The sequence below is a fragment of the Cavia porcellus genome, unplaced genomic scaffold (genome assembly GCF_034190915.1).
Source record: "Cavia porcellus strain 051 isolate PalLab524CR breed Dunkin Hartley unplaced genomic scaffold, mCavPor4.1 scaffold_26, whole genome shotgun sequence".
NCBI lineage: Eukaryota > Metazoa > Chordata > Mammalia > Rodentia > Caviidae > Cavia > Cavia porcellus.
The window spans coordinates 27,429,799-27,451,663 of NW_026947509.1; the positions used below are offsets into that span (position 1 = coordinate 27,429,799).

At 43.2% G+C, this 21,865-nt stretch overlaps 1 protein-coding gene, 1 non-coding gene and 1 pseudogene across 4 annotated transcripts in view; all 3 read right to left on the reverse strand.

The window, feature by feature from the left end:
• The window catches only part of Farp2 (FERM, ARH/RhoGEF and pleckstrin domain protein 2), a 126,817-nt gene that overhangs the window by 24,454 nt on the left and 80,498 nt on the right, over positions 1-21,865 (reverse strand). For 2 of the 3 annotated variants that reach the window (XR_010043420.1, XM_063236962.1), the window contains exons 10-13: positions 13,994-14,157; positions 13,607-13,675; positions 12,894-12,951; positions 10,542-11,709 (exon numbers count right to left, since the gene is read on the reverse strand). Coding sequence is in view for 2 of the 3 variants with exons in the window: in XM_063236962.1 (XP_063093032.1) it covers positions 10,542-11,709; positions 12,894-12,951; positions 13,607-13,675; positions 13,994-14,157 (1,459 nt within the window). In the remaining variant the exon portion in view is untranslated. The remainder of the gene's footprint in view (positions 1-10,541; positions 11,710-12,893; positions 12,952-13,606; positions 13,676-13,993; positions 14,158-21,865) is intronic. The other variant, XM_063236963.1, reaches the window with a different exon arrangement.
• On the reverse strand, positions 2,395-2,501 carry LOC111758189 (U6 spliceosomal RNA). The gene has a single exon (XR_002792413.1). It is a non-coding gene; the product is annotated as a U6 spliceosomal RNA (small nuclear RNA).
• On the reverse strand, positions 14,164-21,864 carry LOC134473254 (zinc finger protein 131-like; annotated as a pseudogene).

Below are 21,865 nucleotides of genomic sequence, written 5' to 3' on the forward strand. Positions count from 1 at the left end.
CGGGCTTAGGAGCAAGGCTCTCAGATAAGAACTGTGGCACTTAAGTGAGGTAAGTGTATAGAGCCAAAACTTGGTTTGTTTGCCCTAAAACACCAGAATGTACAGGCAGATTAGTGCACGGCAGCTTCTTGGGAAAGAGGCAGTACCATGCAGTCCCTGGAGGGGTGTGGCCTCGGACCTTGTGAGCCTCCCAAGCAACAGAGCAGAGGGAGGAAGTTCTTGTTTTCACACTGACAAATTCAAAGATTGGCAACGACCTTGCCTGCTGTTAGGATTCTACTTATCTGGGATGTTTAGAGGAATGGACAACATTTATAAGAGCAGAACTTTCTTCTAGAATTTTCTTTTTTTTTTTAACACTTTTTTTTTCTTTTTTCTTTTTACCGGTACTGGGGATCGAACTCATGACCACCTGCTTGCAAGGCAGGTGCTTATGCCGCTGAGCTAAATCCCCAGCCCCTCCTCTAGAATTTTCTATAAGGTTCATGTAAAACAAGAGAAAACATCCATTCACATTAAAAAAAACCTAGACAATGTTACAATATGAAATTATTAGCAACCAGCTGATCAGAACTTGCCTTTATTACACATTTAGTTAGCATATGCAAAATAACCTTCATATGACATAAAGTTCTGACTGCTTGGTGTTAGTCCCTGCACTGTAAAGGTCTTCCCGTGTTGAGAAGAGTTGCTTCCAAAGATGCACTGCTTAGTATTTGTGCTCCCAAATCCTCTTTGGCCTTAATAAGCCAGAATTGATTGATAAGTCCCCCCCTTTTTTGGTGTATCAGGAACTGAATAGGAACTGAATAGGGACCTCATGATTGCCAGGCAGGCGCTGTGCCACTGACTTATATCCCCAGCCCCACTGAGGCCCATTTATGCAATTAAAATTTGGAGAAGAGTCTTATAGCTACCAAAATCTCTGTTCTCCTAATGATATCACTCAGCATGTAGCAGCAATATGTTTTGAACTTTATGAAAACCAAAGACTGCCACTTTAGGCTGGTGTCTCCTGGGTGCCATGCAGCGCCTCACCTGAAGATATGCATCTCTGGCAGGCTGGTGGACACACACTGCTACCAGATTGGACAAGTTAAGAGAGCAGCAGGTGACATGTGAAGAACTGGTAGGGCAATGCTTCCAGGACTTTGCTGGTGTTAGCAAGCAGGCCGTGGCTGATGTGCCCAACAGGGTCATCAAAGCAGAGCTGCTTCTCTCAACAAACAGCCCTTTACTAGAACAGATCAAAAGAGGAGACCCCCTTTGGAACAGACTGCTCATTTGGAATAAACTACTTTGGATTCGATGGAGGTTAAAACTCACTGTTTGGTATTACTATTGTAAATAGTTTCTATTTTGCCGACAATTGTCAATACAAAATTCTGTGACTGTATCTTAAGTACCATGAAACCTGTTAGTTACGGCAAACCTTATAAACCATACTACTTCAAGTTACACAGACCCTGTATGAGAAAATCAATTTGCGGGGAGAAGCTGGGAATGACAAAACAGAAATCTGTGTTGACATAGTCTGTCAAGCAAGGGGCAGTGAACAAGTGCTTTCCCCAGACCTGGGGCTGTGTTGTGCACCTTCTGGCTCCAGTGACCTTATCTCTGGAGCACTTTCAGATGAAGCCACTGAAGGCACAGCAAGAAAACAAGCACCATGATTAGCAGGGTGCTCTCCAGAAGTGATGACAGGTAACATAGTGTGATTCAGACTCTGCCATTTTGGGCCCTGTGATAATACAAAGGGCATTTTTTTTGATAGGGTCTATGTAGTTCAGTGTAATCTTGAACTATGTAGCCTCAGCTGGCCTCAAACTTGTGGTGATCCTCCTGTCTCAGCTTCCTGAGTGCTGGATTACAGCTATGTGCCGGCATGCTGGCCTGTGATAAAGGCATTTGGCTCAGCATTGCCCTTACAGAGAATCCTTTTCTTTGATAATGGATATTCAAATGTGTGGCTAAGAGGGAGCTGTTCTAAATTTGTTTAAATGTTAAAAGGAGCCACAGAGTATATTTACCCTTAACTAATATGGTAAAGAGATAATCTTAACAATTTGTAAAAATAACCCTTACATCCATGGTACCAGCAGCCACAAGGAGGTTCTGTTCTGAGTTACAGAAGTCCCTATTACAAAATTCTTTTAGATGTCCTCTTTAAGGATACACCTACAAACACAAACAATGCTCGACTATCCACTACAGTATCAAGAATGACTCTCTCTCTCACACACACATGTAATTTTTTTTTACAGGCTGTGGGTACTGAATTCGGGCCTTGTGCATGCCAGGTAGGTGCTGAATCACTGAGTTCTTTCTCCAGCCCACCCCCCCTTTGTCTTTGAGACAGGATCTCTTTAAGTTGCCTGTGCTGATTCTTTTCTTTTAAATGTGGAACAATTCACAAACTTGTGTGTCATCCTTGCACAGGGACCATGCCAATCTTCTCTGTATCACTCCAATTTTAGTACATGTGCTGCCAAAGCAAGCACATCAATGCTGATTTTGATGGTGATCAGCATACCTCAGCCTCCAGGGTGGCTGGGATTACAGCTGTGTGCCATAGCACGAGGTGAGGGATTCTTCAATTTCTAAAATTAAAATATTTGGAATTGAGAGGCATGAAGAGCAGTTATAATTTGTTGAGCTGATCCTGCTGGAGGTGGGACTCAAACTGTCCAGTGGGTGGGCATGGAGGGGCTTCACTGCACAGGCTACACTTGGGGACAACATCTGAGCTGATCTTGAGGCTGTAACATACAAAGTTCGGTTGTTCTTGGGGGATAACTAACATTTAAAACTCTTATTTCAAATTGTCAACAATGATCATCTCTGGAAGGCAATTTTCTTTGTGGAATTCTTTATTTCTAAAATTTTCTCATTGTTTATTTGGTAACTTGAAATGTCACTGAAACTGCAGTTATACTTAAGTGCTTTTTTTTTTCTCTGAGACAGGGTCTTGCTGTGTAGTTCAGGCTGGCCCTGAACTCACTATGTAACCCTGGCTGCCTTGAGCTCTCAGTGATCTTCCTGCCTCAGCCTCTTGAGTGCTGGGATTACAGGCGTGGGCTACCATGCCCGGCTTTACCTTCACTGCTGTTAAGACACTGCTTTATTCATTTAAATAGTGGTGAAAGATGCAGGCCTATCACATGCAGAGGTAAAGGCAAACACTTTCCTTTCATAACTTTGTATTTTCTTCTTTAAAACACTATAACGAAATATAAATACCAGCCTAACAATGGATGAAGAATTAGCTCCTGTCAGGCAAAATTAAAGGTAAAGTTGAGAGTTAATTTGAGAACAGGAAGTAGAAGGAGCACAAACTTTGGATCAAATAATGGATCACTCATCCCAGAAAAAAACAGCACAGTGGAACTGCACAAAAGATTGAGGTAAGTGTGGACCCATGAGTTAACAAAAGATTATTTCCGGCTTCACAACTGGACTGGGATGTCACGGGTGACCTTTACATGTGGTCTGGATAAAAAATCAAGTGGGAAGTAGAACATTGGCTCCTGAGGAGTCTGAATGTCAGTCACCCCTTGCTTGGTTTTTGTGCAGTTTTCACTTCCTTACAAGTCACCGTGTCACCCCTACCTACAGTGAGGACTGGTAGTGGTGGCTCCTCCTAGGGGTAGGCGCAGGCAGACAGGGGTCACACAAACTTCTGAGCTGGCCAAGCCCAGTGTCGCTCAGCAGAGCTTGTGCAGCTGTTGTGTAGTCCAGAGCTCAGCCCACATGCACAGAGCCCTCAGTAGGTATTTTTCCCTTTCGTTTTGTATTGAATAAACAAGACTTTTTCCTTATTAATAAAAACAGACATTCTTTGCTGAGAGTCATTTGTGGTTGCTTTCTGCTTCCTGCTTCCACAGTGCCCGGAAGGGCCTGGTGCTTGACCTCCACCTCGGCTGATGCTCAGCGCCAGCAGCCCTTCGCTGCCCCCTCCCGGTGTCTTGGGCTGCTCAAGGCCTCCTTAGAGAACGGGCCAGATGACTTCGTGGAGCACCAGAACTCCCTCTAGGATGCCACAGCCGCTGTTGACTGTAGCCTTCACCTGGAATTCCACATACTTTTGACTATCTAGCCATGTCTCACCCCTTTGTCACAATGATGTGGCTTTGCAGAATGTCACCAAATACACCCTCCAACAATCTCATGAGAGGGAACATACTGGGAGTTGAAGGAGCTGCAGGATCAGCACAGTGGCCAAATTTTCCTTCAGGATGTTGGAAACCAGCTGTTGTGGCCAAAGGGCAGGCTGGTGGCCAATGGAATATGTTACCGTGGACAGTGAAACTGCATAGACTGGTGACCAACAAAGACAATCCCACTTGCATGGCATCATGGAGACTCATTACCTGCACGAGAGGGTAAAACATCTCACAGAATTGGCGGCCAGGTGACCAACCTGAGCAAGCTGGGAGCCCCAAATCCACATTGGCAATATGTTTCTGAGAAGCACGTGCTAGGAGACAGTGATGGGGAAAGCTAAGCTTTGGGCCCAGAAGTGCTGTCCTGGTCACCAATCAGTGTATATGTGTTGAGGCTACCTTTTACCAAAGGCTGTATCAGAGCATGCCTTAAGTTCTTTTGATTTGTACCATTTAAGTAAAAAAGAAAAGAAAAATAGGCATACTAACCCATGGCAGAGCACTGCCTTGAGTCCCTTCCTTGTCCAGACTTACCACCTGCAGGCATGTGGTCTCCTTCTGTACTTAGGGGAAGCTCAGCGTGTTGACATTTTTGTTCTAATAAAATGGATCCCTGGGGCCTGGGCTGTGGTTCAGTGGAAGAGCACCTGCCCAGTATGCACAAGACCCTGGTTCAACTCCCAATACCACAAAAAACAACCAATCAACTCCAAAAGATGTATTTTTTGGACTAAAACTTGGGGTTGCAGCTCCAGATGATTCTAGAAAACTAAGACTTTGCAGGGTTTATTAGGGAGGACCTAGTATTGATGTACTTGGGAAACCTCCCAGGCCTCATAGTTTTTACCATTTACATCAATTTACAGAGCTAATTCTAAAAGCCTTATGAGCAATTTCTTGAATTGAGATTAGCACAGAGATGCCTTCCTGGGAATCACTAACTTCATTCTCTACTGTGTCTCCAGGGAGTTGACAGCTGGCACTGGGCAGTACAGGTATCAGCAAAAGTGGGTCCACAGGACAGGACCCAAGCTCCTGAGACGCATCTCCTCCCTCATGGAAAGCAACTGTTCACCTGTGGGCTCTGGAAGGTGCTTGAGTTTGTTCCAATGGGAATTCTTTAATAAGTACCACAGAGCAGAGGCTGGGCTCACAGGAAGGGTCGTGTGGCTCACAAGCCACTCTGCCTGCTGGATTACAGATCTCTCAAATCCCCTTCCTAGAGATGTCTGCCACAAGAAGCTATGGCTGTGTGCCCCAAGCATAACACAGAGTAAGGTAAAGCCTCACTGCTGCCGCCCAGGTAATGAGGACAGAGTCCCACACATCCCAAAGTATGAGTGGGGACAGGAAGCGTGGACAGCTCCACGGAGGCAACAGAAAACGTGTGCTGGCCAAATTGGTGTTCAGGTCTGGAGCGGAAGCATACTCTGAACCTGGGGCAGGCCTCCGTTCCTGTCACCTGTGACATCACAGAGTGGTTCTGGCTGACAGCAGCAGTGACCACAGGCTGATGGCAACACTGTCTCTGGCATTAAGAGAAGGAAACGAAGTGCCTCTGGGAAGATGCACCACTGCCGCAGGAGCTACCCTGAGGCCTGCATCCAGGCACAGACTTGGTTTCCTATGCACTCTCTGCCACAGGCTGGAGCAGAAAGTGCTGCCGAGCTGGGTCAGAGGAAGAGCAGTGTGCCTGAGCTCAGGGCACCTGTCTGGCATTCAGAAGCCAGCACAGTGAAGCAGAGGCCTGTGAGATGGTGGCGACCATTCATAGCTGCTGCAAGGGTTCCTTTAATACATGAAAGCATCTCTGACTCGCATTAAAAAAAAAAAAAAAACCCTAAGTAGAAGGGAAAAAAAGCTAAAAAGCCCATTTTAAAATTCATAGTAAATATTTCCTTATTTTATTGAATAAACAAAAAATTCTCAATTAGTACACATCTGCAAATTTATAAATGGCAATTCAATAGAAAACGAATTTTTAAGTACCATAAACCAGACAACAGAGATCTCTTTAAAGAGCGAAGTTCAAATGCATAAGGAAATTCCAGCTCCTTTCATTTCTTAGGGAATGCAAGTGCTTTCATGCAAAAGAAAGGGCCTGGTGCAGGGGCGGCTAACAGTGCCAGCCCACCCACCTGCCGTGACGGCGTCTTCTATACAGGCAGCCTGAGACAAGTGCCAAAGTGAGACCACACAGAGGTGACCCCATGGACTTGAGAACAAATGCCAGCACTTCAACCCAGGTCCCCAAGAGGACATGGTATTTTCATCTATGAAACAGCTGTTCTAGGGACAGGTTTCCTTTGGTGTCGCGCGTACCTTGAAGACATACCCTGGGTGAGCATCAATGGTACATAGACATGTAACAGCTGAGGACACTGTGCTGCAGGTCACTGTGTGCTCATGGACACCTATACATCAAGGCAATTAAAAAGAACCCGACCATCACTGGCAGAATGACAATTACAGGAATGGCTTTGCCAATAGGCTTAACAGATTTTCACATTAAACTTTTTGGTGTGCTATCACCCATCCCTTGGCCATCGGCACTTGTTAAACCACAGCTGTTAATTGGAGCAGGGAATCATATTGTGATGCCATGTAAACAACTCTGGTGTAACATAAGAAAGGCACATATCAATATTTAGTGATTTAAGCACTACATGGTACACACCATTCCATCTCCTGGTGCACTTCAGTCTTATTAACATGTAACTACATTGCTGTTAAAATGTGCATATACTTGTTTATATAAAATACTTGGATTTTGGAAATGTAAATATAAAAATACACTTGATAACTAATAAATATTCCACTGTAGGCAGAGAATGTTGTTAGTGGTGGACATACAGTGTACAGCAGCCATTACCTGTTGATAGCCCTACACTATGGGAAGAGCTACAGGGTCTTGTCTCCATTTGCATATACACACTGGCTGCTGTTCTCTGTCACCTCTGCACAGACACGCTATGACCATGACATCCCTACCAGATGCCTTGTCCCTGGGCCTCAGCACAGTCCCACTTTGAAGCTGGTAAACCGAGCAAGGACAGTCCACACCATGGACACTTTCAACTATATGCGCAGGACCCTGCTCCAGGCTGTGCTCTTCCTTCCACCCCAGCATCTGTCCAGCGTCAGGATGCACTGGCCTCTGCTCCCAAGCTGAAGCCACTGCCCAGCACAGGCATGCACACATAGGGAGGGCCCCATGCTGCTTTCAGGCCAAACTATATGCCCAGCAATTCAAGCACTACACACAGTCTTTCATCCAGAAGGAACAAACAGTGCAGGGCTCAAGCGCCATGGCAGGAGGATGTGAGCTGTATCCAGGTCTAGTTTTTGCTCCAACGCCTATGCTGCATTCTTGCTTTCCTGTTTCTCAACTCCCTTGCAATGGGCACTGTGATCCACCTGGATGTGGGACTGGCTACTGTCACATTCATAAGCAGGAATTCAGAAGGCTACTTTTCAAATTGATTTTTTCACTATAAAGGAAAATCTGTGACACAGTGTGAAGATACTGTGAAAGTAAAGCTGGTCCCAATTTCTCTAAATTGTGCTAGAAAGTTCAACATGATCTTACATGTCACTCTTCTACCAGAGATGTCCAAAGTACCTGGGATGTACTTTGTCTCTGGAAAAGGAGCCATGGTCACACAGGGCTGTGCAAACTGGTGAGTCAGGGACTGCTATCCCAGCAATGACCCAGTCGCCATGATCATGAGTGACAGGTGGGCTCTGTCCTGGTTGGCTGCTGCACCAGGTCTAGGTCCCAGCAGGGCTGGCTGAAAGGGCGGGGGGGGGGGTAGGGCTCACTCTTGTAAATAAAACCTAACAGTGAGGTGCAGTAAAGAGTGTCAAAGAGTTATGTGAACATTCAAATGTTAACCTGCATTGTAAATCAAAGAACTATTAGTTCTGTATAAATACTGTACACGTAGGGTTACGGAAGAAAGTGCGTGTCCTTCTGTCTGAGAGATCTATGCAGGAATTCTGAGGAAAGTTAATCATTTTCTTTAAAATATTCCCTTTATGAAACTCTGGAGGGAGAAAGAGCTGGAGCTAGAGTGGCTGAGTATCAGTAATGCTAAACTGGGGTGGCAGGGGCTTGTTACACTTTCCTTCTTTGTATATTTTGAAAACTTCAGAACTAACCATGAAACAATCATATCTAGAAAGTGAGATTCTATTACCAGAAAACAAAAACAACATATCCATTTCATAGGAGGCCCAGAAAACAATGGTGGGGGCAGAATTTATTCTGACTCTCCAAGAAAGGGCTTGATGAGATCTGGTGGGGGTGGCCCCATACCTCCCCCAGCACTGGCTTCAGCAGGGCAGGCACTCCAGCCTGGCAGCAGAGTGGTGCTGCCCAGACTGCACAGTGAGCTCCCTTCATGGAAAAAAGACAACTTTTGTCACTTCACAGCAGCAAAGGGGACATTTGTTAGATAACAACTAACAAAGGTAAGGGCAGCCATCAGTCACCATATGCTAAGATTGAGGAAACACATTTCAATGTAACATTAATCCTTCTCCCTAACACAAATCCAATGTTTATTTTTGGAATGACACACTGTAAGAAAAGAAGCTGTACTGCATAGTCCTGTTCTCAGCAGTGTTTCCAACCACCGCAAGCTCATGACCTTCTATCCAGGTCACAAGTGTTCATAGCAGCAATTAGTCAGCAGGGGAGGCTGCATCCTGCTTCTACACTACTGAGAAGAGTAGTCTGAGTAATGAGGGCATAGAAAGAACAATGAACACATTGTACTCGCTGGCCAAATAGACTGGTAAAATGGTGAGACTGTGGTTTACATTGAATGAGGCCACAAAAATGGAATACTGCACAATACAGTTAGCCACAAACCCCTTCCTCGTATACAACCAATATTAATGAGCAAAGAAACACCAACATGTGTAGACAGCCCGAGCTCCAAGAGACTCCAAGCAGGAGGACTCAGCATGTATGGCAAATCTATTCATCCAAAGAGCAAAGGTCTCACACATGAATGGAAATGAATGTTTAACTTCTGCAGGACATTCTGGGAAGAAAATAAAACTTAAAATACGGTATTACACTACTAGATAAGATCAGAAAGGACAACCACCATCAAGTGGACTTGGAACAAATTCAACAGCATCTGACAAGGGCTAACTTCATTCTGGAGTCTGTGTGGCACTGGGTCACATGGCAGTGGTTTCTCCTGATGTTCAATGACAGTGCCTGCAGCCTGTGTCATAAGCATCAGCCAATTTCAGTGATGTAAGCCAGGAAGCCCTCCACACAGTACCCAGCAGGACAACCACAGCACACTGCTCCCTGGCTCCTCCCACTGCCTTAGGATGGAAGGATGACACAGTGAAGATGCTTAGGGGCATGTATTGCAAGGCACTTGATGTAAGGGAATCACCATGTTTAGAGAAAGAGTGAGTCCAAGCCATTACACACTCTGGGACATTCCTTGTGTTTTCATCATTTTTAACCAACAAATCGCCCTGTCAGCTTGCATACTGCAATCATATCATCTAGCACACTCTCAATGAAGATGAGCAAAGAAAACACATTTACTTAGTGCATTTTAAAACCAATGCCATTACAAGCCATCCATCCAAACACAGCACTGTCTCTGGGTCTCAAGTCAGAAACGAGGAGGCCTTTGGCACTGGGATAGTCCAAAGAACATCCTTGGCACACAGAAGACTGTGGGTCTACCTGCTTTTCTGTGGTTAGGATTCTACAGAGGCATTCAACACAGATTTTGTGCAGTACATTTGTGAGACAAATCAAAGAAAACCTCTGTCCTAATTGACACCTTGGTTTACCTCAAAAACAGCATCAACAAGCATAACAGAGAGTCTATTAGATGAACATGACAACCGGGTGTGCACATAGCTCAGTGGTAGAGCATGTGCCTGGCATGTATGAATCCTTGGGTCCAAACCCCAGCACCACCACCACAAAACAAACCTTAACAAGAGCTGTGTAATACTCAAAACGTACAGCACCAGTTTTTACTTGAATCAAATATGTACCAAAAAACCAAAGCCACATAGACTTATTCATTAATTTCCAGGACTAGCTGGAAATGCTTATCTATTTTAAATTGGATGCACAGCTTTTAACCCACTGCAAGTAAAACAATTCACTGACATTCAAAAAACTGTAATAAATGGGAATTAGGAAAAAATCTGATTCTCTGGCATAAACTAAATCACTTTCTACACTAAAGCAAATGATTCTCACTCTACTACACAGATTAGGGAAGTCTATAACAGTCTGGAGTAGTCAAGATGAATTCTTCCCTTTCTGATTTCCTGGAGTCAAGTTCTTTAAATTGTTCTGAAAATCAAAAGGAACTCTCTCCCCACCTGACTGTGTGAAAGGGTTGCTGAAGAAAAGGCTCATGTCCAGGGGGGCCTCAGTCTCAGAGCCCCAGGAGCTCGAGTCTGTGCTGCTGGAGTCTTCGGCTGTGGTGGGTGGGTAGCTGAGCTGCTCTAGCTGGTCGATGATGTCAGAGAACTGGAAGGCGGAGCTGGACTCGGAGCGGACCGAGTAGGCAGGGAAGTTGACCATGGAACTGGCCTCAGACTGATTGGCTGAGCTGGAAGTGTGCAGAGACAGCCCGCTGTGCAGAGGCATGTTATGCAGGGAGCTGTTCTCAGACTGGTTGTTTCTGAGCGAACTAGTGTCAGAAGGACTCAAGAGGCTCTGCATCAGGCTAGCTTGAGCTTTTACTTCAAAGAGCTCCGAGGTGTCAGAGGGGTGTGCATTGCCATTGAAGTCACTTCCTTCCCCAAATTCAAACTCATCTTCTACATTCATGTCTACTGCCTCTGTGGAGTACCTGTCTGGGCTGGACTGGACAGACTCTGGGTGCCTGAAAGCATCTGGGCCATGCAAGGGAGAGGATGCAGTGGGCTGGGTCAGTGTCTGGGGCTCTGGAGGGACTGAAGGGTTATATGGAAAGGAAAATGCTTCTGAGCCTCCAGCAAAGAAAGAGATGTCTGCTGGGTCATCATCTATGAACTCTTCAGACACCTGCAGTTGTACATTTGTCAATGTGAAAATAGGGCCGCCGCCACGGCACTGCCAGCCACAGCGATACTCCCCACTGGACAAGAATGAGCCTGGAGGGATGTCGTCCTCGCCAGTTTCATTTCTACCAGCAGTTGTGAGCACCCCACCTGCCCTCCCCACATCTAGGTCTAAGGCACTAAGACTCGATCCCACGGGACAGACAGAACCACAGCTGCTTACAACAGGACAAAACCCGACACCTGGACCAGATGGGACTGCAGGGGACCCGGGTGGCTGGGCCGACGGGGCGCTGGAGCCTTCGGTTGCTCCACTGCTCTTCCTTGTGGCCTCATTCTTGACAGCTGCACTGGAGATGCAGGGAGCCTGGGGATCTGCCAGGGAACCACTGCTGTCCTTGAAATCAGCCCGGCTGGGCGGGGATGTAGGAGAGGGATAAAAGGAAGCATTTGCTGAAGACACAGAGGCAGAAGGTCTCAAGCCCTCGGTGAATGAGATGCTCTGAGGATTAAAAATAAAAAAAGAAACGTAAGAAATTACATTAGAGGTTGCAAAGTGAGCTTATAGCAGTGCTGCATGCCTGTAATCCCAGCTACTCAGAAGGCTGAGGCACAAGAATTACAAGTTTTCAGGCCAGCCTGCTTCAAAATAAAATTTACAAGTAGGTATGCAAAGTACTTCAGCAGTAGAGTACTTTCTTTGCATGTACAAGGCCTTGGATTTAATCCCCAGTACTGCAACCAACCAACAGAAAATAAAAACTGCAGAGCCAGTGATTGTTTGTTTCGTTGTTAGGAAGAACAACCAATCAGATTGTCCCCTTCGGAACACATTTATAAAGGTGGACAGTACTGCAAGCCAACTCAGACCATGTGTTTCTAATTCTTTAGAATTCCCTTACAGCATGAAACTAGTTTCCTGATTTCTTTCTTGGTCCACTATTTAAATTTTTTTGTTTTTGGTACCGGGGATCAAACTCATGACCTTGAGCTTGCCAGGCAGGCGCTTATGCCACTGAGCTAAATTCCCAGCCCTCTTGGTCTACTATTGCAGCAGTAGTAAAGTTATTAAATTTTAATGTTGATTTTGAGACAGGGTTTTGCTATGTAGTTCAGTTCGTCTTGAATTCACTGTGTAGCCCAGGCTGGCCTCTAACTCCTGAGTCCTGGGATTACAGGTGTGTGCCACCATGCCTGACTTAATATTGTTTTATATTCCACTACTTTGCTAAATTCACGCATCAGTTCTAAAAACCTTTTGTTAGGCTTTGGAATCTTCCATGATAGCCTTATATTATCTGCAAGCAAGAAAGATTTGAATTCTTCCTTTACTATTTGTATTCCTTTCAGTTTTTATCTTGGCTAACTATTCTACCTAAACTTTTAAGAACTATACTGAATAAGAGCTTTAAGCAGCCTCCACAGTGATACAAGAACCCCCACATGGATACAGGGGCCATGCAGCTAGGAAGTCACTCTGGCATGGTGATGGTTGTTCAGGACCGAGAGGGTCCTAAGTAATACCATGGATGTACCATTGGTTCAGTTAGAGCCCCTTTCTAGAAATGAGTCCTGGAGCAGGAGCTGCTGCAGGACCGATTTTGATGCTGTTACTGCACTGCCAGATGATTTTCCAGGGGAGTACACATAATTAACAGTGATTCGGCTTCACCAGAAGAGACTGACCTGCTTTGGCAGGTCTGCAGTTGGAGCACGTATTGATGTCCGGATCCTGTTGTGACACCTGCAAAATGGAGAACAAACCACGAGTGGCCAAACCTTCCTTACTCTGTGCCTGTTTCTAGCACAGCAAGTATGTGATATATCCATGAAGAAAAACTCACAGAGGAATGACAGAGGCAACTAAACTGGGCATGGTGGTGCACGCCTATAATCCCAGCACTCAGGAAGCTGAGGCAGGAAGGACCATGAGGGACCACTGTAAATTTGAGGCCAGCCTACACTACATAGTGAGTTCAAGACCAGCCTGAACTGCATAGTCTCTGTCTCAAAAAAAAAAAAAAAAAAAAAAAGATAGGGGCATCTAATTATAAATTGGGAATATAACAGAAAATAAGAATCCAAATAAAGAAAGGGTCCAAAAAGAGACAAAATTATATACCCACACAATTGAAAATTCTACATGAATTTTCACACTGAAATGTTACCATACAATGTAAAACTATTATATATGGTAAGTTATATTGACTAGAAGCTAAGGAGTAACATCTATGTATGTATAGAACATCTATTTAGATATTTAAAAAATCTATCTTTTAAAAAACTAACAATTTGAGCATTGAGAAACATGCTTATTTGAAATGAGTTTTAAGATTAAAGATATTAAATTATTAATCTTAAAAGCATATGCTTTATATCATTAAGACCACAGAACTTACCTTTCATATGGAATTCTTTTCATCCCACCATCTCTGATGTAATCTACTAGTTGCTTCTGTGTTCTTCCACTGTGAATAAAGATTTAGTTCTTTTTAGGATTAAAAAAGAACAGTAACTCACAGCCGCAGGTTTTCAGACATAAGGACAAAAGAAAAGTAAAACTCATCCTCTCTCATGCACACACTCAGATTTCGTAGTTATTTTCTATAATGTTTTTAAAGTGTAAACAGTTTTCTAGGCAAACTTTCTGTTAAGCCTATTTTTTTACTATTTTACTTGGTGTGCTTTCTCTAGCTATTGTCCTTCACAAGAACCGCCCACAAATGTACTTCTCGCCTAGCCTAGGATACACCTCTCTTGACCAAGGAGGCGACACAAGGCCCTACCTGTATCTGAAGGAGGAGCCCCGGCTGAAGAAGACGGCTTTTGCCTTTGGCTTAGGCTGGTCAAGAAGCCTAAAAAAGGTGTGGTACTCCACACAAATCTTCCAGAAGTTCTTACACTCATCTCTGCTACCCAACAAGAATTCTAGTGTGTCCTGGTAGGGTCCCTAGGAATGAAATGCAAAGATTTAAGTAGCAACCCACACAATAAATAAAGTACTGAACAAGAGCAAGTAAATTTAGGAGATCATACAACAGGTAGTTCCACAGTTAAAAATCAATCAGGACGCTTTCTAAAAACTGTATAAAAAGACTGCCGGCTCTACTTATTAGAGTAAAGCAGAAGAGCACATAATACAGATTTGTTGTAGAAATAGCATCTTTACCTAACCAGCCTTTCCCCAAGGTGGCCTTTGCCATCACTCTCTTCCCCTGGACTTTTTCAGATCCCTGGCAACATGGTTTTCTTTTTCTTTTAAACAGGACTTTGCTACGTAGTTCAGGCTCATCTTTAACTCACTATGTAGCCCAGGCTGGCCTCGAACTCATAGCAATCCTTCTTAAGGTAGTTGTCCCCTACTAAGGTGTCCCCCAACTGGGATTGCTGGCATGTACCACCATACCTGGTACACCATAGTTTTTTTTTTTTTTTTTTTTTTTTTTTGTCTTTTTCGTTTTTATCAGTACCAGGGATCAAGCTCACGACTGCCTACTTGCAAGGCAGGCGCTTATGACGCTGAGCTAAATCCCCAGCCCGGCACCATAGTTTTTAATCTAGAATGTTTTCGACACCCAGGAGATGCAGTTTTTCAGCTCAGAAATGTAGCCATCAGGAAACTACTGAATTCTCTCATAGTTATCCCTTAGGACAGGAGTCCCCAACCCCTGGCCATGTGAGAGTCCTGGTCCATAGCCCTGTTAGGAACAGGCACACTGTAGGAGGTGAGTGAGTGTAGCTTCCTCTGTATTTCTGGCTTTCCCTATGGCTCACTTTGGAGCCTGAACTCTGCCTCCTGCAGATCAGTAGGCATCAAACTCTCACAGGAGCATGGACCGTACTGGGACCCGTGCATGGGAGGAATCTATGCTCCTTATGAGAATCTCATGCTTAATGATCTGAGGTGGAGCTGTGATGCCCTGGGGCATCACAGCTCTAAGTACAGACTGATATGAGCAAAGGAGTTTGCCTTCACAAAGACCACAATGAATCCACTGCTTACAGATGCTATCAAAACTATCAGTGAGTAGAAAAAGATAAGCGAGCTGCCTGTAGTGAGTGATAGGCTTTGTAGTGGTGAGTCACCGTGATTTACTTGTACAGCTGCATCTGGTGGAGGCTGCCACATTTATATTAGTCTGCAGATGGTTCGTCCATTATTTCATTTACCACTTCCACTTGCACTTCCTTCTCTCACCATGCACTTAGCTCAGTCATAGGTTACACAAGCCCACAACTAACCCTGGCCAAAGTGAGCAAAAACACACTTCAATGGAGAGCTTCTTGGGAAACGGGAAAGACCCAGTGAGGAGACAGCAGAAGACTCTAAGATACTAGCAGAAGAAAGCTGCTTTTAAAGAAAATACTGAGTCCTGCTTAAATGGACTGCAACGGGTAATTCATGTTCTTCAAGCCCACTTTGTACACTATGTGGTGACAGCTACCCAACAAAGTCACAAAACCTTCAACACTGCTTCACCACATAAATCCAAGGACCATGCATTAAAAGCCAAACCTTCAGAATTTTTCAAAAGCAAAAACCATGAACACAAAGAGAAGATAGTTATTGAAGGCCATCACTTTGTCAAATGTATCTGCACTGAGAGCATCATTCTTAGTGGTTCAAATGCCCTTTACTATTTCTAAGGAGTTGATCTTGCCTGCTGCTAGAGACATCTGTCACGAGCTTTTAGGAGAGGCTGCAGTTCAAAAGATGGCATGTGTTCCTCTTTTGGCTAGCACCATAATACAGTTGATGAAGTAGCAGGAAATACTGAGGCACAATGATCAGGATTAATGAATCACTGTGGCACACAATCCCAGTGACAATCTACTGATGATGACAATAAGGTAACAACAGTTGTTTCTGTGTGAAATATCTTTCAGGAGGGTATGCATGTTATGCTATGTACATTCCTCTTGCCAACCAACACCACAGTCGCAGAACTACTTGTCTTTTCCCTAATTACATATCAGGAAAACTGAACAGGTCATTTTGTGTTAGTACATGCACACATGTTATAGCTGCCAGGACCGGATAACTTTCTGGTTTCACTGCTCAAGTCAAATTGGTCATTTCTAAATGTGAATCTACTACTGGGTCACCCATTGAGAAATGCTGGCTGGCTGAAATATGACACCTGGACTTAACAGCATTTTGCAGGATATTATTAAAATTATCAACCACAAAAAATAATTATCAATCACATTAAAGTACAAACTCATGTCTGTTCATGCAGCTCTGTAAGGATATAGATGCAGAGCAACATGTCCTGTCTTATATAGTGAAGTGAGGTGACTTTCCAAAGTAGATCATTGACCAGAGTTTCTGAGTTCTGAGAGCTGCTTCAGAGATGCCATTTAAAAAAACCAGCCACCACTGATGGTACATTTAAGTGACACAGAATGTGTGGTAAAACTTACTCAATGAACTTAAATCTGTCACCTCAGGGGAGAACAACTGTGCTCAGGTTGGCAGATAAAATGGCTGTATTCAAAGCCAAACTGGAACTATGGTGCTAACAAGTGAACATGGGGATTTTTCACATGTTTCAAACTGCTTGTTCTAGCTTTCAAGAGTTTAAGCATTACTTCTCAATCACAAAAGACCCTCAAATTGGGAAGAAATGTATTTGTGACCCACCTGGAAATAAGTTAGGTGAATCTACTTTGCGGCAGAAGAGAATCAACAGCTTAAGCAACAAATAACAGTAGACTTAAAAGTATGTTCAAGATAACTTCAAATCTCATATTCTGGATTTAAAAGTCAAGGTGAAATAAAGCACTGACAGACCTGGTCCTATTTCTAGCACCCTATCTTTGTGAATCAGGGCTTTCTGCAGTGACAGCAACTGCAATGAGATCATGTGGACTGGACAAACTTTGGGTGATGTCCTCTGGCACCCCCAGATGAAACAAGCTCAGGATTCCCACTGATTCTGCACTATGGTGAATTGTGTAATGATTTTATGATGTTTTACAACAGAGTAAGAATAAAGTGTACAACATAGAGGAAAAGTGTCTTCCCTGAAACCTTGACCCTGGGGTCGAAAAGGTTGGGGACTTCTGCTTGCCTTAGGATAAATTCCTAGAAATGAAATTCTGAACTCAAAGACAACGCACATTTTTGACTTTTCTGATATGTTTTACCAAATTACTGTCTATAAAGACTGTAATACTTTGGCTTCTCTAGTCTTAAAAATCTATGGACTTAAGAGATGTAAAGTATAACTCTGGAAATATAAACATAGCCCTGAACTTTTAATACACTGACAGTTGCTTTGGTAAACTGAGTAGTAATTTTCTTCTTTCTCAGAATAATTTCAAGAAATACTTTTGTAATCACAGGAAAGCCTTTTCTTTTCTTCCTTTTTTAAAAACAGTACCGGTGATCGAACTCACGACCATGCGCTTGCAAGGCAGGCGCTTAGGCCGCTGAGCTAAATCCTCAGCCCCCTATTTTCATTTTTATGTGTGTTTGGTAGTCCCACTTTCATCTACAGATGAGTTCCTTGAATAATAAACAATAAGCCATCCCACTGAGCCTCTACCAAAAGCGCACATACCCACACACAACAACATGGAGCTGGAACCTGACAAACGCCCTACTAGCTAGGTCTCTCAGGGGTTAAGGAGAGCCTTTCTTCTAATTGGTCCATCAGCTCTGAATCTGTGACCCAGAATATATCTAAGCCACTACAGGCAAGCACCTCAAGCTTTAGTCCCACCACTGCTCAACTAATCCTTTTTATTTCCTAACTTTTCTTTGCATAAAAGGAAATGGAACAATCTGAATATCTTTATTTTTATTTATTTATTTATTTATTTTGAGACAGGGTCTCGCTATGCAGTTCAAGCTGGCCTTGAGCTCACTGTATAGCCCAGGCTGGTCTCAAAGTCGCAACGATCCTCCCACCTCAGCCTCCGGAGTGCTGGGATTACAGGTGCGAGCCACCATGCCGGGCAAACAATCTGAATATCTTTAAACAGTTTTAAATATTGAAGTTTCCCAACTAGGAGACATTTATTTTTTTCCACTTTTTAAAAAGTTTTATGTGGTTATGTTTTATTTTCCAAGTAATACTGATCAAAAATATTTACACACTTCTGTTTTTAAATACACAGTTTAGCACTCTTTATTTGTATAGCTTTAAAAGTTATAGCACAAGACCTTTACATTATTGGTTGGCGAGGGAAAGACTCAAAATCAAGCCTGATATATTATATACATGTCTTTTTCTGTACTTTATTTTAAATACATTAATTTTTAAATGATATTCATCTTTTTTTTCATCTGGTGGTAAAACATTAGTGCAACTTTTTTCAAAATAGAGTTTACCATAGATGTAAATGAATTTTTCCCAATTGAAAATGGCCTTTCAGCTGCTGTTAAATAAAATTTCTCAACCTAACTTAAATGGAAAAGAACTGGCGGTTATCATTATAAGCAAAAATATGAAGTACTTGTAATATCCCTTACATTGTTCTTTCCAACACAAACCTAGCAAGAACCAGAGATGCTTTAAGTTTAGTTGCTTTTGAAAAGGCACATGGGTGTGAATTTTTACAAAAACATTCTAGACATTGTGCCACCACCACTCTATCTCTGTGTAGAGATGGCATCTGTGGCTAGCTGGGGTAAGTAAGAATGTTGTTCAAGCTGAAGAAAGCCAGAGCCAAAATTTAACTGCAAAGTAACAATGCACTTTTCTTCATGCAGCCTGTGTTTTCCATATTTTCAACTTTCTCATGCATTAGAATACATAAGGTTGTATTCTAATGATTTTGTAATATGGAAAAAAATTTAAGGACATCACCTGGGAAGAGAAAAGGGAGAATCCTAACCACAATGAAAATAGATACATTTGTGTTCAACAATGTAAGAAGTACATAATCCATTTAAATTTCCAGAAATATACTTCTCAAAACTTCATTTATGAGGAAGATCCCTCCTCTGTGGTATTACCTGGAGGGAGGGTCATCAGTTTGTTTCCACAGAAAATAGTTCAGCTCAACAGGAAGTAAGTTTGATTTTGGTCCATGTCTGTTAGCTTAAGGATAGTTACCTACTGTCCCTACTCAGTTCAAAACCCAACATGTAAATTTAAAAATATATTCATCTTTTATTTCATTCTAAAACTGGCACAGCTGTTCTGTCCTCATTCTGCCTTCATTCTCTGTCTTTTCAGCTTGGGAATCCACTGTTGGTTTGGTCTTTAAATCCTTAGCACCTCCGAGATCTTCCCCAGCAAGCTCAGTACCATCTGCTTGGTTAGGCTCGCTCTCCTCTTGGTTCACGATTCCAGGGGTCTCGTGATCCAAGTCTGCTCCCAAAAGTTCAATTTGTACTTCCACTGGCATTGATTTATCCATTCAACATGCAACTCATCATGTACTTCAGTTCCTTCTTCAGTCTGAATTCAGCTCACTTCTAGATAGCTCACTTGACCTGCTCTGGAAGCTCACTCATATGTGAATCATGTACCTGGCCATCCTGGAGCAGATCTGATTGAACTTGTTCCATAGTCATTTGTGCTGAATCCACTTGAACCTGAAGCAGTGGTAACATATGCACTTTCCCAACCTGTTTTATAATAGTCACTGATGTCACGGGTTCGGTTTGCACTTGTGTTCCTATTGAAAGGACTTCTTTAGTTACCAGATGCTCTGAAATATTGTGAGATTCATTTAGATGCTTCCTAAATTCATTTCCTTTCATAAACCACAAGTCACACAGAGTGCAATGGTTGGGTTTATTCCCAGTGTATATTACCAAGTGATCTCTGAATTGGTCCCAACTACTGAAGACACTGTTACAGACCTGACATTTGTAAAGCTTCTTTCTTCCTTTTTTGCTCCCACTCTGGTTTGGAATGCAATGAGGTGACATTTCAGAGTATTATTTCTAGCAAACTGTTCATGACAATTTGGACATTCAAAAGGTTGTCCACCTGTATGTTTTCAAAGATGCTCTTTAAAATGTCCAAAGTGATCAAACTGTTTCTCACAATACTGACATATGTGAATCTTTTCCCCAGTTCTTTTCTTCTTACTGACCTCATCTCTTTCAAGATGGTAACAATTTAGGTGTTGTTTCCATGCACCCTCCCAAAGATACCTTTTATGGCACATCTCATATTTGTAACTCTTCAGTGAAGTGTGATTTCATGTGTTACTATTTGCTTATGGGGTCAGATGCACAGCCATCTTCATCTTTAATCAGCCCTTTTCTATAACCTTGACGATATTTGGTGTTAATATCTGCCAACAGCGCCAGAGCAGAATCATCAGAGGAACTTATGCTCTGAATGTACTTTATGGACTGCATGGCAGATGTCACTTTCTCTAATATTTCAATGCTTTTCATCTTCCACTTCAATTGTACCTTCAGCAATCTCCACCTTAATTTCCACAGGTTCTGATGCTGCAGATGGCAATGATTCAGTGATAACATTTTAAGTTTCTGTAATCTTTCTCTTTTTTTGCCTCATTTTTTCCTGTAAAGGAGCAGAGTTTTGTTTCTGACTTCAAGGGTTTTGATAGCTTCCAGTATTTGTAGAGACTCTGCTGCTTTCCATACTTCATTGGCTTCTTCCTCTCCTTGTATCATTAATTTTGCTGTATATGTGAACTCGATTAAATGACGTAAGGCCATTTTACTAACACATTCTATTTCCACCAAAGGTTTCTGAGTAAATTCTTGAAAGAATTTGTAGAAGAAGTTACTACAAGCAGCCAAAACAGCCTTATGGGCCTTAAAATGGTGCCCATCCACAATCAGGGTGATACCAGTAAAGCAGTCCTGCTCTTGCTGCTCAATCGGTCCAGGATCATTTTGTGGTGTTCAGGGAACTCCTGAAGGCATTCCACTGTCACTTCAGCCATTGGGCTGCTCTAACTGGAGTCAGGAGATGCAAGCTGGACAGGGTGGGCACAGCGCCAGATGCTTCAGGCTCCTGGGCCCACCAAGTCTGGCAAGGGAGGGAATAGCCAGTTGCAGTGGCTCTCTAATGGCCCACCAAATCCTCCTGCCTGGCCCGGCCTCCTGTAGCCCAGGACCTGGTCTGGCTCATGGCCCAAATGACTCGGGTTGCCTCTTTTTTTCCCCCCACTTTTAATCATTTCAGTAATTAACACATGATAACTTTGCTGACAGACAACCTCTAACATGAGCATTTATTTCTTGATCATCAGGGCTGCTTCAGTTAGAGCTAGCCTGAGGACAATTTCTGAACCAAGGGGATGTTAAGACTGGGGCAGCCTTAATGCTGGATGGACATTCTCCCTGTCCTCCAGACAGGGCTCAGTCCTTCTAAATGTTGTCTGTCAGAGAGCAATGTGGTTATGACAATAGCAGTTCTCAGAGGCCCTGAGAGTCTGTTGCTTTCTCTGGGGTGCAGCTGCTTGGTGTGTGGATGACAAACTTCTCTGGGGGTCAGGGGGAGACCTGCTGGGTAGATCACCCTTTGGCCCTTCCAGATGCCAAGCCCAAATCTTGTCCTCAAATTCTTGTGTGCCTGATGCTGAAATGATTTACAAAGTAGCATTTAAAAACCTCTCAAAAAACAAAACCACAACAAAAAACTCGAAACCAAACCAAACCAAAAACCTCTCAACATCGACACTCTAGGCAAAAGGAATTCTCTTACAGTTTAGAT